Source organism: Microtus ochrogaster, chromosome 7 (assembly GCF_000317375.1).
Source record: "Microtus ochrogaster isolate Prairie Vole_2 chromosome 7, MicOch1.0, whole genome shotgun sequence".
NCBI lineage: Eukaryota > Metazoa > Chordata > Mammalia > Rodentia > Cricetidae > Microtus > Microtus ochrogaster.
Genome location: NC_022014.1, coordinates 30,022,837 through 30,040,294, shown reverse-complemented (window position 1 = coordinate 30,040,294; position 17,458 = coordinate 30,022,837). Strand labels below are relative to the sequence as shown.

The 17,458-nt window shown below is 48.0% G+C and overlaps 1 protein-coding gene across 6 annotated transcripts in view; it reads left to right on the top strand.

Annotated features, from left to right (window-relative positions):
• The window catches only part of Myh10 (myosin heavy chain 10), a 131,164-nt gene that overhangs the window by 81,375 nt on the left and 32,331 nt on the right, over positions 1 to 17,458 (top strand). For 4 of the 6 annotated variants that reach the window (XM_026780414.1, XM_013347182.2, XM_005349821.3 and 1 more), the window contains 9 exons: positions 670 to 843; positions 1,443 to 1,557; positions 5,049 to 5,111; positions 14,517 to 14,710; positions 14,800 to 14,921; positions 16,220 to 16,289; positions 16,541 to 16,701; positions 17,008 to 17,116; positions 17,205 to 17,336. In XM_026780414.1, coding sequence (XP_026636215.1) covers positions 670 to 843; positions 1,443 to 1,557; positions 5,049 to 5,111; positions 14,517 to 14,710; positions 14,800 to 14,921; positions 16,220 to 16,289; positions 16,541 to 16,701; positions 17,008 to 17,116; positions 17,205 to 17,336 — 1,140 coding nt within the window. The remainder of the gene's footprint in view (positions 1 to 669; positions 844 to 1,442; positions 1,558 to 5,048; positions 5,112 to 14,516; positions 14,711 to 14,799; positions 14,922 to 16,219; positions 16,290 to 16,540; positions 16,702 to 17,007; positions 17,117 to 17,204; positions 17,337 to 17,458) is intronic. The other 2 variants (XM_026780418.1, XM_026780416.1) reach the window with 1 other exon arrangement.

Sequence of the window (17,458 nt, the reverse complement as noted above, 5' to 3'; positions counted from 1 at the left end):
CCATCATGTCGGGGAATTGTGGGAGCAGACAGCAGGTGTGGTGGCAGGAACAGCTGGAGAGTGAACTTGGAATGGTGTGTGACTTTAAAACCTCCAGTACTTCCTCCAGCAAAGCTAAGCCTCCCCAAGCATCTCCATCAACTGGGGACTGGTTATTCAAATGCCAGAGTCTGGGGACATTTTCATTCACACAACCACACCGTGCTACACTTAGTAATAGCTTTAGGTGTTTTACCAACCAGAAATGATACAGCTTATTTAATCATTACTTAAAATCTTAAGTTGTTTAGCATGTGAAATGTCTGAGATAACTGATTAGTTTTAGTTTTATAGTATATCCAGCCAGCCACTGAACACAGAATATCCACTTCACCCCTCCACTCCTTCCCATCCCCTCCTTCTGGCATCTGTATTTGATGCTTTCGTGGAATTAGTTTACTTGCAATGTACATATTTCAGGGTTTATTCAGTAAGTTATCCATTTCTACAGGGATATTAGTAGTTTATGATCATGTTTGAATTATTGGTTTGTTATGACTTGGACATACTTTCCATTCTAGAGATTGTTTTTTTCCATAGATCTTCATGAAGCTAATCATCTTAGCAGTGACCTGTCACCCCTGTGGTGCCAGTGTCAGTTGGTCAGTCCCCTCTGCCTTTCGTTATCAGGCCAATCCTCCTGGTGTGCTGGCCCTCCTGGATGAAGAATGCTGGTTCCCTAAAGCCACGGATAAAACTTTTGTTGAAAAACTGGTTCAGGAGCAAGGTTCCCACTCCAAGTTTCAAAAGCCACGGCAACTGAAAGACAGAGCTGACTTCTGCATTATCCACTATGCAGGGAAGGTGAGAGCCCTTAAGGGACAGCGCGACTGAAGAGCTGCCTGGTGGGGCTGAGGGGCTGGCTCGCTGCACAAGCATGCGTGGTGGGGCTGAGGAGCTGGCTCGCTGCACAAGCATCGGTGGTGGGGCTGAGGTTGGGTCTTCAACACCCACATCAAAGTCACGCATGGTGGCATACACTTAACCCCATTCTGGGAGGCATGGTGGGGAAATAGGTCCCAGGGTTCACTGCCAGCCGGTAGCTAAAATGGCTGAAATAGAAAGCTATAGGATCAGTGAGAGACTCTGCTCAAAATGTAAGGTGGAGAGCGATATACAAAGATACCTAAGTGGACCTGGCCCCACGTGTGCATGCTTACACCACCACACACACACACACACACACACATAGAGCCTCTGGGCATGGTGGTGCACACCTCTACTGCCAGTACATTTTGTGTAGCATAAGGTGATGGTGCACATGCCTGCATATTTAAATACACTATTTCAGCTACCTGACCATGGAGAGAGTCCAGTCTGAGGACTGGTTAGTGAAAGCCTTTGATTAAGGTGGTAATTATTTTTGTGTTTGGTTTGTGTTCTCTGGCTTTGGTGCGGGGCAGGTGGACTATAAGGCAGATGAATGGCTGATGAAGAACATGGACCCTCTGAATGACAACGTGGCAACTCTCCTGCACCAGTCGTCAGACAGATTCGTGGCTGAGCTTTGGAAAGATGGTGAGGATGAGCCTGTGTTTGATTTAAGCTTGGCCTGAATCCTCTGTAGTTAAGGTTTATTTATGGTCCTCTCACTTACATGTGTGTTTGTATATATCCATATGTTTTTATTACTTTAAAATCTTTCCCTAGAGCAGGGCTGCCGTTATGTCAGAAGTTGTCCATTTTATGAAGACCTGGATTAAGAAATAAATAACAAGACACTTGCCCCCTTAGTCAGATGGCTGTGAAGAATATGGAAGCATTACTCATTCAAAGCCACAAAAAGTTACGGGATCCTTCAGGCTCCCCAGTGACAGTTGAAGTTATGACTTAAAGGCACAGGCACAACCAAAGAAGATCCTTTTCCTGGTGCTGACACAGGTCTAGCAAGCTGCATCTTCCATCACGAACATATGCACACGCATGCATGCAGGCATAGTAGCTAGTGAGTGAATGCTTCAGTATCCTGTGTGCAGGCCAGCGCCTGTGTCCATTGCTCCCCATAGTTGTTCTGTCTGTAGAGACCTCAAGTGTTTGCTGATTTCTGGTGATACTTACCACAGGCTAGATTTTACTAGGATACAGAATGCTGTATTTCTTTAGACCTCATAGGAGCACATGCCTAGAGCTTAGCCGTCTGCCACCCTTCATCCTAGTTATGCCCCTCTTCCTCACTGGACCTCGGGTGACCACCATGGACTCAGTAACCAACTCACTTCGCTTTCTTGATAACATCCCAAGGAGTGTTAGTCCAGCCATCTTCTCAGAGGCAGAGAGAAAGAAGCACAAGAGACAGAGAAGGCTTTGGGCAAATATGCAAAGGAAGGAGAAAGGGAGGGACGAAGAGAAAATCTCCAGGGGAACAGTGACCATGTGAAGGGCAGTCCTCTCGGAAATGACCGTGTGTTCCAGGTCCTTGTATAGGAGGGAGCTCATAGGGGGTGGGGCATGCCACTCACGTGCACGCCTGTGCCCTGTGAAGAGGTGTGCTGAGACTATACAAGGGGGGGGGGGCTTTAGAGAAGGCTGGCTCTCCTACAAGTGCACAGTGTCCCTTGCAATGACCTACTTAGTCTAAAGTGCTGCCTAAGTACACAGCAGAGGATCTTGGGCCTTGCTCGGTCTGCGGTTTCAGAGTTGGCCTGTTCTAAGTCTTATCACCATGGGATCTGAGAAACTGAACATGAAGCAGGAGAAAGGCCCAGGCTCGGCTCACTCCAGGCCCTGGTGAAGAGTTGGCAGTATGGACATGGGAAAGTCTCTCAGAGGAGTGGCATGTGGTGCTGCTTGTCATAAATATTTGCCAGCCCCAGGGGGTAGGTCATGCTCAGCCCCACCTTCTAGGTCAAAGAACAAGTTAGAGTGACTTGGAGCAGGAAAGCGAGTAGGGTGAGCTGGTGTGGAAGTGGAAAGCCAGCACTCAGGAGTCCATTGTGGCTGGATAGTAAGGCTGGGCAGAAGGGTCAGGAAGCAGGAAGTAAGGCTGAGGTGATGTTTGAGGCCAGGCTCAACCCTAGTGGCATGACCCAGATGGAGAAATGTGCAGACGTCTTTGAATCAAGGGCACCCCCCTAGGTTTGGTCAGTCTAAATGTAATAAGGTGGGTTGTTGTCTGGGCAGACTGGTGAAGCTCCCTGGAAGTGAGGGGTGCAGGAGGTGACAGAAAGGAGTAGGTCTGGAGGGGATGCAGAGGAAGAGGGCAGAGAAGGCCGACGAGGGCCCCAGAGACTAAGTAGGAGAAATTAAGTTCTGGACTTGCACGCACTCTGGTAGCATGAACCCCCTTTGACCTCCTGTCTGTTTTCCTTACCCGAACTGTTGTGTGAGACCCTGGCTGAGCGCTTAGCCTGTGTACGTAGCCACACTGGCACTCCACCAATGCCTGGGAGATGATCGGAAGCATAAATATCCGTGCCCTGCCCCAGACACGCTTGCCATGCAGTGAGGACCCAGGCAAACTGGGTTGTCATTGCTCCCAGCTTCCTGGGCTTCCTCCTTCTACCTTTCTTTAGTTACAGATACTGGAGAGGGGCAGGTTTTAGAACTGATGATCTGATGGGTAAGGATGGAGTCTGTGGCCTGAGTGATTGAGTGCACGGGGGTCACAGATGATGAGCCTGAGAGCTGGGGCCATGCATGGAGAATCCTGACCTCCATCTTGATATGAGCGCAGACACACCCTTCCAACCCTCATCGTCCGTGTTAGTCTGACCATGCAGGTTACATTGTACGCCCAGCTGGTTTTTAGTCCTGTGCCTGCTACAGATGCGTGGTTTGAGTGCAGTGGCCGCTCTTGTCAGAGGTGAGAAGTCTCATCTGCGCCAGGTTTGGTTTGACTCTGCTAGCTTCTACTCTAGAATAATCCAGTGTTGGCTCTCTTGAGAGTATCACTGTTAGCTGGAAGTCCTTTGGCCCACCAGCATAGTGGACAGTTGGTTAAATCTGAGACGAGATCTCAGCGCACATGCTATTATAGAGCAGAATACAAGTAGAGAGGCAGCCCTGGGCTGTTCTAGGCTTGAGGACTGGATTTTACACACAAGGTCAGTGGCAGGCTCAGAAGTCAGGTGAGGGAGCCAAAATGGGGACTTGTCACTGTCCCTCAAGATTTAGAGGTCTCTTGGGCTAAGAGAAACTTTTTCCTGGTGAAATGTAATTATTTCCTTTTTGTGCCCCTGGAATGCAAGAACAGAGAAGGATGAGTTGAACACAATAGAGAATATACAATGGTTGCATACAGCTTGCCTAAGGCAGCACAGTCCTCTGAGCTGAAGACACTTTGTGTTAAAATCCAGTTGATGTGAGAGCTTCACACAGCTTTCTCAAGGCCGGACCAAAAGGAATGCATGTATTCATGGCAGCCCTGCCCTAGAGATCCCTAGTGCCCCGCTTTTAGTAAAAGCTGTTGTTGGGAATCTTTCAGCCAGCTACATAGGAACTCATGCCCTTCCTTGTCCCTTACATAGATAAACAGCAACAATAAAGCTTGCATTGTTGTGTACGGTGCCCCCTAGGGCACTTGCGTGAGTGAATGGCATGATCAAAACTTTAAAGTTATTGTACCGTTTGCTACAGCAGAGCTTGAGTAGTTAGCCAATTCTTTAGACATTTGTATTTGAAGTAAATTATGTTTCCAAAATCTGTACTGGAAATTTTGGCAGTAATTTATCTTGGCACTCTGACTTAACCACAGTCTTGCCCAGATGTACTAATCGCAAGACAGATTAACTAGTGCCTCGTTACTCCTAGGTGTTGTCAATATGACATACATGGTGCTCACACCTGGAGTTGGGAATATGCTCTTTTGATTCAGCTTAAATTTATTACATAAAGAACTTTATCCAAATGCACAGATTCTCGAAACAGTAATTTTTGCATAGGATCTGCCCTGGACTGGCTACTTTGATGGCCCCATTTCAGAGTTTACTTGTGATGTCAAATGTCTCACACTAACTGAAGTGTTTGTGTATCTGCTCTTCTGTCCTGTTTTCACTGTTTCTCTGCTTTAGAGATTCAGAATATTCAGAGAGCTTCTTTCTATGACAGTGTTTCTGGTCTTCATGAGCCGCCAGGTGAATGCATACAGCCTGCAGGGCCTCCAAAACAGAAGGCTTTTAAGGCCGCAGGAGAAACGGTGGGGTGGGGGCTGGCTGGGAGGCCTGGGAGGCGGGGTTGGTTTGGGGTTTCTGTTCGTTTTGCTCATAGGCCTGCATGAACGTCCCATTTCATGCTCCGTTTTATTATACTTCAAGGCAAGTGTTTGCGTGAACAATTGAGTCGCTAATGCCTACACATCGCTTGTTATTTTACGCACAGCACTGGCAGTGTTGCGTATTAAAGGTGTCGCTGCCTTTTCCACCTGTGCCATTTTGATACACACTTCCCGCAGATTGTCAGGAACTGCTCTGCTAAACGGTGTCTCTTCTGTCCCTGAATCACACTTTACGTTCTCGGCTCTTAAGGAATTCTAAGAAGTTTCTCTTGAAACTACTACATTTTGTGAACAAATTTGTGCTTACCTCAGGATCGTTGGTCTCATCCTTGTTCCTTTGGCTTGGATTTGGGACATTAACTGGCTGTTGGCCTTTCCTTTTGAACTGGAGGCACTGAACCTGTTTATAAGGCTTGATGTATTCATTTTGAGACATCCCAGTGGAATGTTCTTAGAATTTATGCTTTGCTCTTATAATTGACTCCAAATATTTAGATTTTGTACTATTTTCAGATATATCCTAGGGCCAGAGGGTTCCCAAAAGCCCCCGGATAGTATGGATCTCACTTAGTCTTCCAATCTTTTTAATGAAATTATAAAGTAACAATATTTGAAGATAAAGTGTATAAATTTGGAACATGAGACTGTTAAAGGCTAAACCCATCTCAGAGGTTACTTCTTTAAATGGTCTAGACCTGTGCATGTAAAGATACTTCCCTCAGCTCCAGCTGGCACGCTATGAAGGAAGCCAACTGCAGGCTTGGAGTGGGAGTACAGACTAGGAGATGACAGGCAGCACAGCCCACAGTGAGAACTCCCCGGGATTCTCACGCAGAAACCTTTAGCCCAGTTGTCTTTGGCCCTGGGGACCAGAGGAAGCGAGAGGAAGGCGAGCTAAAGCAATTTTTCAGACTTTTACAATCTATCAAAGGTTGGCATTTTGAGAAAGGCTGAGGCAGAAAATCACAGGTTTGAGGTGAGCATGGGCTCTAGAGTGAGACCTAGTCTCAAAACAACAGAAAAGTTAGCAAAATCTGTTTATGATGGCTCAGAAGCAAAGTGCCCTCTCTGGAGGTCTCTGAAGGAACAGTCAGGGCCTGTTGTTGGGACCTCACATTTCCCCAGCATCTGGCATTGGGAAACATACCCTGAAGAGATAGAGGAAGTTGCTGGAGTGAGCTGCAACCCCACACACCGGTCTCCATGGGTAGCTTGACCTAACCCTGCTCTGGGAGAATTGATATGTCGGGTGCACAGTCCAGACATTTGATTGTACTGGCAAGATCCAGGGGAGAAGCCCTCATTTCAGTAAACAAGCAGCTAGCTTGTCGCATTCCCACCGAGCACTAAAGCTGTCTGTCTCTGACTCACAGTGGCTTTTGGTTGAGCTCCTCAACCGAAGTGGCAAAGGTCTCAGACTCCTCTCTCAGATCCCGCCCACCCATCTATGCAGACCTTGACTTTGTCAGTATTATGCAGCAAAGTTCTTCTCTCCTCAAAACCTGTTTATAGGTCTGAGAGACCCCAGGGGAAGGCATGGGGTTTAGAGATGAATATCCGAGAGGCTGTGTTTTCGGTGCTTTCCTGGAAGACAGGACAGTTTCTGGGACTGACTGGAGGTCTTGACATGCTGACCATTAAGGAGACACTGGCAGTCCTGCACGCTAATGTGGATGCTGTGCTTCCAAGTGTGGTTGTCGCCAGGGCTACATAGGCCCTGCCCCTAAAACAAAACAAAAAGGATAAAAAAATGAGCCTGGGGTGGAGATGTTGAGAAGCACCAAAGAACATATAAGAAGGAGGAAGGACTGGAGTGAAGGGATTCCCAACTTAAACATGTGGGTCCTCCAGGCTTCTACTATAGCCTCAAGGAATGATCTGTTTATTGTGGAGTCCAGATTTCTGAAGACAGAGCAGATATGGAAGATGCAGCAAGGATACTGAGCACACAGAGAGCAGTACCTCAGAGTCAGTGATGCTGGGGCTACTCAGTGCTTCTAGACTTGCATGGTTTCTAACCATCTGCCCGGCACTGAACTGTGCCTACACGCCCTTCGTATATGGTACCAGTCAGGTGTTGAGGCCCACGTGGATTGCAGCCAACAGACCTGAAAGGTACCAGGAGAGAAAAAAGACCACCAAATGTGGGAATGCCATGAAGCGAGTTGAGCTGCTGGCCAAGGCTCCCTACAACCGACCATCTTGCCGAGAAGCCGTCTTGAGATACAGTAGTAGTACTTAACTGGACTGAGAGTCAGATTTGCCTTAATTTAGGGGAAAGTGCTTTACTTTAGCTGTGTTCAAAACCTGCCGTGAGGATCTTCTGGCTCTACAAGCAGTCTTGTCCCTGTCCCAATAGCATGGTGTGTCCTGTAGCCCTGCGCTGGCGAGGCTGCGGCAGCAGACCCACAAGGCCAGTCTGAGCTACACAGTGAAACCTCTCAACACACTTTTTAAGAAGCCATCAGTGGAAGTTCCATTTAGGAAAAGCAAGAGGCATGGCAGGACAGTGCTCACCACTGAGTGGCAGAGTTGTCCAGTGGCCACAGTGCCTGTCCTAATACCACCCTAGGGGCGGGGCTTGGCTGTCTGTGCTTAGTGACATCTTCGTCTTTCAGCTGGATGGATGTTGTTGTTGTACATGGTCCATGATACCTTTTTATCTTGACTGCTGTATGATGTTTTTTGGTTTTTTTTTTTGAAGGGCCTACCACCCAACTCCCAAGTAAATCACACACACGGAAGCTTATTATTACTTAACGAATGCCCAGCCTTAGCCTGGCTTGTTTAGTGCCAGCTTTTCTTAACTTAAATTATCCCGACTACATTTTACCTCTGAGCTTTTATCTTTCTCTATTTCTGTATGCCTTTCTTTACTTCTTTGTCCATGGCTTGCTGTGCGACTAGGTGGCTCGCCCCTGATGTCCTCCTCTCCTTGTTCTCTGGCTCTTCTTTTTTTTTCTTCATTCTCTAGTCTCCTTCTATTTATACTCTCTGCTAGCCCCGCCTTTCCTTGCTCCTGGCCGTTCATCTCTTTATTAGGACCATCAGGTGTTTTAGACAGGTACAGTAACACAGCTTCACAGAGATAAACAAAAGCAGTGTAAACAAAAGCCACACACCTGAAAAGAATGTTCCTCAACACTGGGGTTTCATTTCGGCACTGGGGTGACTGATACCTGTAGTAATAGGAGCGGCGGGGCTGCGTCCCCAGTACCCCAGCCGCTTGGCTAGCTTATGCCCCGAAATAATTACACGGACACTGTATTCTTTTAAACACTGCTTGGCCCATTTCTATCTAGCCTCTTCTCGGCTAACTCTCGCACCTGGACTAGCCCATTTCTAGTGTAGCCCACGAGGTGGCTTACCAGGGAGATTCTAGCCTACGTCTATCCTGGGTCAGAGCTTCATCACGTGTGCCTCAGAGAGCAGAGCTATCCCCGCATCCGCCCAGGAGCTGGGAGCATGGCGTCTCTGCTCCAGAGAGCAGAGCTGTCAGTCTGAGTTCACTTCCTCTTCCTCCCAGCATTCTGTTCTGTTTACTCCTCCCACCTACGTTTTAAGCTATGAGCCCAAGCAGTTTGTTTATTACTTAACCAATGAAATCAACAGATTGATATATGACACTCCCACATCAGATACCTGACAAGGACACTGGGCTCGCAGGGTCGCAGGAGCATGGGAAGTGGCCTAGCTTTTTTGTTCATTGGTTTGTTTTTTTCAAGACATGGTTTCTCTGTGTAGACGTGGCTGTCCTGGAACTCTTCTGTTGACCAGATTGACCTCATAGAGATCCACCTGCCTTTCCCCCCCAAGTGCTGGGATTAAAGGCGTAAGCCATCACACCCAGCTTGCGCTAGTTCTTGATGTTCAGAAATGTGCATGTTGCTATGGCTAAATCTGCAGCTGCTTTAATTATGAGAAGTAATAACTGTCTGTTTTCTTGTTTTGTTTTTAATCAAATCCACATTAACTTGTAGTGTCCCCAGGTTTAGCTAGTAGACAGTCAAGATGGACCACCAATATCCATATAAATCCTAGTATCAACCTGACAGGAAGAGGCAGATGAACCATTGCCCTGTGGGAGAAGAAAGGCTTTTAAAGAGGGTGGGGAGGGAAAGGAGAGCCATGCCAGTCCTCTGATTTTCTAGTGCTTGGGTAAGAAAGTCTGCTTTCTTTCTCCTTCAATCCCATGATCTTATCGACCTCTCTGCCTCCTGGAATCTCTGAAAATTTTCTTTTTTTTTTCTTCTCTTTTTTTAAATTTATTTATTTATTATGTGTACAACATTCCTTCCATGTGTGCCAGCAAGCCAGAAGGGGGCGCTAGGTCTCATTATAGATGGCTGTGAGCCACCATGTGGTTGCTGGGAATTGAACTCAGGACCTCTGGAAGAGCAGTCAGTGCTCTTAACCACTGAGCCATCTCTCCATCCCCCCCTCTGAAAAATTTCTATGTCCGCTAAGATTATTCCACCAGGCTGGCCCTGAGCACCAGCTACGTGCAGGTTGTAGATCTGCAGGTGCTGAGTAGGCGCCATTAACTCAGCAGGGAAGTATTCTATTGCTGCGAACATTGCGGGGGAACCTGAGGCTTGCCCCACTGGAGACTCTTGCCAGGAGAATGTAGTCTCTGCTTAGCCGTCCCTGACTGGCTGTTAAAGTGGACAGGGAGTAGGTTTCCTCGCTCTTCTGACTCACATTAGCGACAGTATTTCAAACACTTCAAAAGGCTTAGCAGATACTAATGTTTCTGCCAGATCTTTGAAAATGTCTTGTGCCTCCTCACCTCCTAGGTTGTCCTCCACAGGCAGGGACAGTTAAGGCCCTTGGCCCTAGACAACGTCACCCTCTATAAAACCTGGTGATGGCAGTTTTATGGTGAGATAAATGACAAATCCCCTTTTCTGAAATTATAAGTATAAAATCCACCTAGTTTCTGACTGTCTAAGACTCACAGGGCAGTAAAGGGTAGTGGAACACTTGGCAGTTGTTTGCACCGTCCAGGGAGCCCAGGGTGGACCCACGTGCCCACCACCAGCCCTAACCGGGCTTGGCGACCGAGGGCTCTGCTCACTGCAGCCTGCTGATGCTCTCGTCTGAATTTTCATTTTCTGCCTTTCTCTGCTTCTGTTCTCATCATTTGCATAAGGAAAGACCCTTCTAGACTAGAAATTTATCCGAGTCGTGGTTTTTAATGAAATCTACGTTTACTGGTGTGCTCCGGTCATGTAATGACTCTCCTCGAGGGTCTCCGGGTCATGTAATGACTCTCCTCGAGGGTCTCTCTATTACCAACAGGACAGTTTCTCTCAGTGGTGGAAGCCAACCCTAGTTTTAAGTGATAAATTCTAAAACAATCTGAAAGTCTAAAGTATTAGTTTTTGATAAACTTGAATAATTTTAAAGAGTAATCCAAAGCTATTAAATTTGAAATCAGGCTGATGATGGCAGTGCTTTTGATTATTGGCATTGTGAGCTGGACCTGTGGCACGCAGGTTACAAAACTGCCCCATTGCTGGCCTACTGCAAAGCTAATGTCATGAATCCTTGGGAAGTAAGTGTGGCACCATCTCTCTTGTGTGCCTCTCTTGTGGCAGTGATAATTTGTTCTTTTGGTAATGTCTGTTTTCCACCAGCCACCGTTCAATCAATAGCTGCTAGGTTCCCGCACCACGCTCTGGCCCGCACCACACTCTGGCCCGCACCAGGTGGTCAGGGAGGCAGTAGCAGTTGTCCTGGCTTAGTGGTCATAGGTCAGAGTGACCATGGAGACAGCTCCCAAGCCCCTGGGATGTGAGATGCTGGGGAAATAGCCTCCCTGGAAAGCTGAGTCAAGCAGAAAAGATGCCTAGAACAGCGTGTGGTGTTTTCTCGAGAACTTTTCTCTAAGAGTTAAAGGTCACAGAAGGGAATTAGCCTACTGTACCTTGTGAGCACTGTGGGGGCAAGAGCCAAAGAAGAGTAATCTGAGGAAGTTAAGGAATTGAGATGTACAAGTGTTGGGGAGTTGGCCATGAGGCCAGCAGGGGAGGGCAAAAAGAAAAGATGGACGAGTCCTGGTCCATCGGAGGCTGCGACTGGCGGCTGGAATGCAGGCTTGCGGGGGAGAGACTGGAGAATGGCAGCAGGAGGGCCAAGCATGGTTCAGATGCCACCTCACCACGAAGCACATCTCCTTGGCTCTGTTTTGGAGGAGGGGACTAAGATCACACAGCTCGTGGGTGGCAGGTGTCTGACTCTGGCTCAAGATATGCCGCTCCTTGTATCCTGTGTGACAGACTGGGAGAAATCCCAGTTCTATTACACATCACACTGAGATAGAAGGTGAACGGACAGAAGGGTGTGACAGCCAGGAGTGGAAAATAAATGGGACGGCAGGCCAGAGGAAGAGCTGCATAGGAGAGTTGCCGGGCCCCAGGCAGGACTAGAGGGCTGGAGAGCAGCAGCTGGGTGCAGGAAGACTCCCTGACTCCCAGCTTCTACCTGGATTGAGCAATGCCCACACTGAACAGATGGTGGTAGAGAATGGATCAGTGTTATTCCTATCTGTTCCCTTCCTCCTGGCCATTGTCCTCTTCCTCCCTTGTCCAGCTTAGAGAGTCGTCCCAAGCCCTCATCTGTGTCTGTTTTCCCCTGGGGCAGCTTATCAGCCCTATAACTTGAACAGCCATGTTGACAAACCCAGTTTGCTTTGTTGTTCCAGCCTCTTTTCTTAGCAACATGCTATGGCATCTTACCTGTCCTCGGCACTCCCCTCCACTTTGGGGGATGCAGACACATCACATCCAGAGCTTAGGTCCTTTCTACCCAACCACAAGCTCACTTCTCTCCCATCTAACCCATGATCTCACCCTCCAGGTTCTCAGCTGCTCAAGCCAGAATTCTAGGAGCTGTCCTTGACACATCTCCTTTTCATACTGAGTTAATCATGCAAGCAAGGTGTCCTGCCATGAGAATGTGCCCTGACCCTTCTGGGCCATCTCCTCTGTAGTGTCACTCATGCAGACTGCCACCAGCCAGGAGCCTAGACCTTCCCAATGGCCCTGCTCACAGTGTCGTCCCCCCAGCCCTGCCCGCCCTGCACTCATTGGCCCGCTGTCTCATCCTTAGTCTTCACATACTAAACTGCAGCGCCCAGAGAGAGATCTCTTAACTGTGTTTCTCCCTCAGCATCTTGCTGTTTTCTTTTTTTTTTTTTTTTTTTTTTTTTTTTTTTTTTTTTTTTTTGGTTTTTCGAGACAGGGTTTCTCTGTGGCTTTGGAGCCTGTCCTGGAACTAGCTCTGTAGACCAGGCTGGTCTCGAACTCACAGAGATCCGCCTGCCTCTGCCTCCCGAGTGCTGGGATTAAAGGCGTGCGCCACCATCGCCCGGCTCTTGCTGTTTTCTTTTACTGCACTTCCCACTTTATGATTTAAACATATTTAAAAATATGCTTTGTTCTATCACTAACACATGAAGTAAGAATGTTAATAACAGATGTTACAATACTGCATGAGACCAGATGTAGTACTGTAAAAGCAGACATCGTAGACACTTCACAAGAGTTTGGAGAAGACAGAGGTGCCTCTGTGATGTACAGATGTGATGAAACACATCTGGTGGCTGGGCGCTAGTTACCCGGGCATCTGTAGTTTAATCAATGAAGTGAGATGACTGAGAGCGTGGCTGGAGACGGGACGAGGGCTGATGTCTGTGCTCTTTTCTTGCCATGTCCTAGAAGGCTTTCATGTGAGCTTAGGTCCCTACCTTAGACCACAGGACTGAAAGCTAGAGGCAGAAAGGGGAGAGGCTCTGGAGAAGCTGGGAGTGGGCGTAGGCAGGGCCAAGAGAGCCCGAAGTGAAGGAGTCTGCTGTGGTGGTCAGCAGGTAAACATCCGGGGTCAAAGAAAACAGGCACAGGACAGCGTCCATTGCTTTAGCAACAGGTGGGCTCCTGCCTGGACTGTACTGGGTAGGGCAGGAAGACTGGGCTAGAAGCTCACTTCCCAGTGGGCCAAATACTGGGAAGGTAGTGGAGGTGATGAGTGGCAAGCGTGAACTCTGAAAAGAAGCTGGCCTCTGGTGATCCAGAAAGAGACACGGATTAACACATACTTGATGGAAGCTTACAGCTTACAGGACAGGAAGCGGTGATTGTTAGTGGGCTCTAGTGAAAGGGAGATAGGTCAAAGGGACAGAGAAGAGTGAGTCCCAGATGACGGGTAAACTCCAGGGCACAGGCACAAGGAGTCGCTTTGATACTGGCTTTAGAGGGGCAGCTCCCACACATGGGCCTGGAAACCACATAGCTCTCCCTCAGCCATCGTCCAGCTTTCATCCCAGACCTGCCTCAGGTACTTTACCCCTTGACCAGGAGCTCCTCTTCTGTAGAAACCTCACCGGAAGTCAAGAACCAACTGCAATCTTGTGCATAGAGCCCCTACCCACGGCCCGGTCCCCACACAGATGAGGTGGCTCTCAGAGTTGAGGAGGGCATGAACAATGACAGGTCAATTCCTATTCTAGTTTCTCATAAAATGTTTGAAGAAAGCACATGGCACCTTAGGCAGTGGATATGCTAGGGGCTGGTACTCTTCCAGTCTCAGCGTTAGAAGGGCCTGTCGTGTTGACCTGTGAAAACCCCATCTGCTTTAACCATCTGGGCGAGGCTCAGGAGGCTCAGCCAGTGGTTCTCAGAAGAGTCCTTCCCGGTGTGTGGTCTTGTGTTTACTTGCACTTTGAGGAGACAGCTGAGGTTCACACATTGCTCGGAATCGAAGTGAGCTGTTCTTCCTGCATTTGCTCCTCAGGTTCAGATGGCTTTCTTACTGGGCATGTGCTGGCTCAGGAGAACTCCGGGCCCTAAACCCTGACGTAGCCACTGAGTGGATCTGTCCAGTCAACTTTCCTTTACGAGTATTTGCTGAGCCATTTCTTCTCGGGAGACTTCTCCCAACATCAGTCTGTGTATCAATAATGCCAGCCAGAGATCCTTCCATTTGCCAGGTAATGGCAGATCTCGCAGGCAGACCTTAGCCTAGCGCAGTGGAAGGCACCTGCCCCCATGGTGCTAGGCGCAACTTGTGGAGGTACTGCAAAGTCCTGCCGTATCAGTGTGTGGCTGTTAGCTCCTCGGCTTGTGCAGTGTCTGAATGTGCTGCCTGCCTTTCCTAGACGGCACCTCTCACCATCTGTTCACAAAGCTTGTGCTGCTGAACTATCACTGTCTCTCCATCCCCCCTGCCTCACCTGGGTCACAGCTGTCTCCTCTCCTCTCCCCAGTGGACCGCATTGTAGGTCTGGATCAAGTCACTGGTATGACTGAGACAGCTTTTGGCTCTGCATATAAAACCAAGAAAGGCATGTTCCGTACTGTTGGGCAGCTCTACAAGGAGTCTCTCACCAAACTGATGGCAACTCTCCGAAACACCAACCCCAACTTCGTTCGCTGCATCATTCCAAATCATGAAAAGCGGGTATGTGAGGCAGAGCACATGCTCATGTTCTGAGCTGGCCGGGACCAGGACACTGAGATTAAACTGGAAACTGTTGTTTGCTCGCGTAGGCTGGAAAACTGGATCCACATCTCGTGCTAGATCAACTTCGCTGCAATGGTGTCCTAGAAGGGATTAGGATCTGCCGCCAGGGCTTCCCCAACCGGATAGTTTTCCAGGAATTCAGACAGAGGTATCGCTAACTTTTCCCTGTTGTGTCTGTGTCCAAGCTTACCTTAGCATGAATGAAAATGCTGATAAGAGGAGGGAGGCTTTCCTATGTATGGTCCTGCAAAGGGAAGACCCTGATTGACTGCTTCTGAGCACTGAGACGTTCTCCGTCTTCAAAGCCTGGAAGTTAACTAGGGGGTGAACAACAGCTGGAAATTTAACATTCGTTCAGACACATCTACTTGAAATTTTAATGTATTTTAATATGACAGGTATTTTAAAGATAGATGGGTAGTGTATGTTAAAATACAAATAAAATAAATAGAAGTTTAAGATACTCCAGAAAGATTTATGAAAATATTTTGGGGTGGTTCCATCTTTGTTCAGTATATGAATCTGTGCATATAAATTTTTCCAGTGTATGTGTGTGTGTGCACACAATGACACACCTCTAGAATAACGGAAAAGTGAATAGATGAGAGAGAGATTAAGATAAAAGCTAAAGGGAAGAAACTCATTGGTGTGCAGTAGCAGCTGACAGACATGGTGGGAAATGCTTTGGGAAGTGATTTTATAAAGTCGTTAACTCAGTTGCTCTTTTTTTTTCTTTTTCTCCTGGAAATTAGATTTCAAAATACGCCTATTGTTGATCCATAAGATAATTAGGGGCTTCCAGGTCAAAGAAGGGTCCCTGTGACCTTAGTGCTGTCATTCATCCGTGCCCCCTCGTACCTTCCTGGAAGCTGCTGCAGTTGTAGGCTGTCAGCAGCCACTGTCTGGTAGTCTGGTCTTACTGCCAGGAAAAGAAGACCTAAGTGGCATCTGAGATACTCAGTTACAATGGCTGACTTTCTGCTGCAGGGTTTTCTAGCTGAGGCGTGGCTATTCACAAAGAGTTTTAAACACAGAACTCAGTGACCATGAGTACACGCATACCAATGCCCTGCTGGATGTCACCCTGTTATCTTCCGGGGTTCTGCACAGAAGCTCGTGGCATTGCTCTTTGTGGCCTTTTTATAATCTGATAACAAGCTGACTGGCTTGTCCAAAGTCTTGTACAAAGACTCAGATTTTTTTCATCTTAAAGATTTGGATGTTTTGTGGGAAATGAAGAAAAACACAAGGCTTTCAATACCAACTTTGATTCTTCTCTGCCAGACCCCTAAGGCTACACTTCAATCCGAGAGAATTAACCTTGTCTTTACTCCACTTCTGAGTAGGAACTGGACCTGCCCAGGCCTGGGGCTATCACCTGCCCATCTCTAGCTCTGCTCTAAGTCTCTGTGCTGCCCGTCATTGCTCTGCCTTTTCTTTCTCCAGATATGAGATCCTAACTCCCAACGCTATTCCTAAAGGATTCATGGATGGCAAACAGGCCTGTGAGCGGATGGTAATATTTCTTTTTGTTATTGTTTTGGGGTCTTTGAGACAGGGTCTCTATCGTATAGCCCTGTCTGTCCTGGAACTGAGAGAGAGATCGGCCTGCCTCTGCCTTCCAAGTGGCAGGATTAAAGGCGTGTACCTGGATTCTTTATGGTGGTGGTGGTGATGATGATGATGATGATGATGATGATGATGATGATGATGATGATGATGATGATGATGATGATAGCAAAAATAAGCAGGATCCTTCTCTCTTAGATCCGGGCTTTAGAACTGGACCCAAACCTGTATAGAATTGGACAGAGCAAGATATTTTTCCGAGCTGGAGTTTTGGCGCACTTGGAAGAAGAAAGGGATTTAAAAATTACCGATATCATTATCTTTTTCCAAGCCGTGTGCAGAGGCTACCTAGCCAGAAAGTAAGTAAACTCGTGAATCCAGCACCTCTGAAGCACATTTTTGGGCTGGGTATTGCGTTTGTTCCCATAATGCAAGAGGGCATGAGACTGACAGGCTCTACCCTTGTGGAAGGTGCATTCCCACAGGAGCAGCATCTGGGTGAACAGATGTACATTCTAAACAACACACAGGACCAACAAGAGAAACAAAAGGGTTGGGGTCTGCTTCAGCTGAGGTCCTGGGAAAGCCGTCCCTGAGGGTTGTCTGCCTTAAGACGGCCTTCCCACGAACACCTATGAAGCTGTGTTTTCCTTCCTGTTCTTCAGGGCCTTTGCCAAGAAGCAGCAACAGCTAAGTGCCTTAAAGGTCTTGCAGCGGAACTGTGCGGCATACCTGAAGCTGCGGCACTGGCAGTGGTGGCGCGTCTTCACCAAGGTGGGCTGGGCTGAGGTCTTCCTCGTGGCAGACTTAGGCCAGCAGGAGTGCGCAGGGCTATAGTGATGAACTGTTCAACTCGTCACAGGTGAAGCCTCTCCTCCAAGTGACCCGCCAGGAGGAAGAACTCCAGGCCAAAGATGAGGAGCTGTTGAAGGTGAAAGAGAAGCAGACGAAGGTGGAAGGGGAGCTGGAGGAGATGGAGAGGAAGCACCAGCAGGTGTGTGCACCTCCTCTGCAGTGGACCCTGACTCAGCAGCCCTTGGGATAATTATAAGTAGCCACGCCCACTGCGTCGTTGTACTAGGGGGTTTCACTCATTTTCTTTTTTTTTTTTTTTTT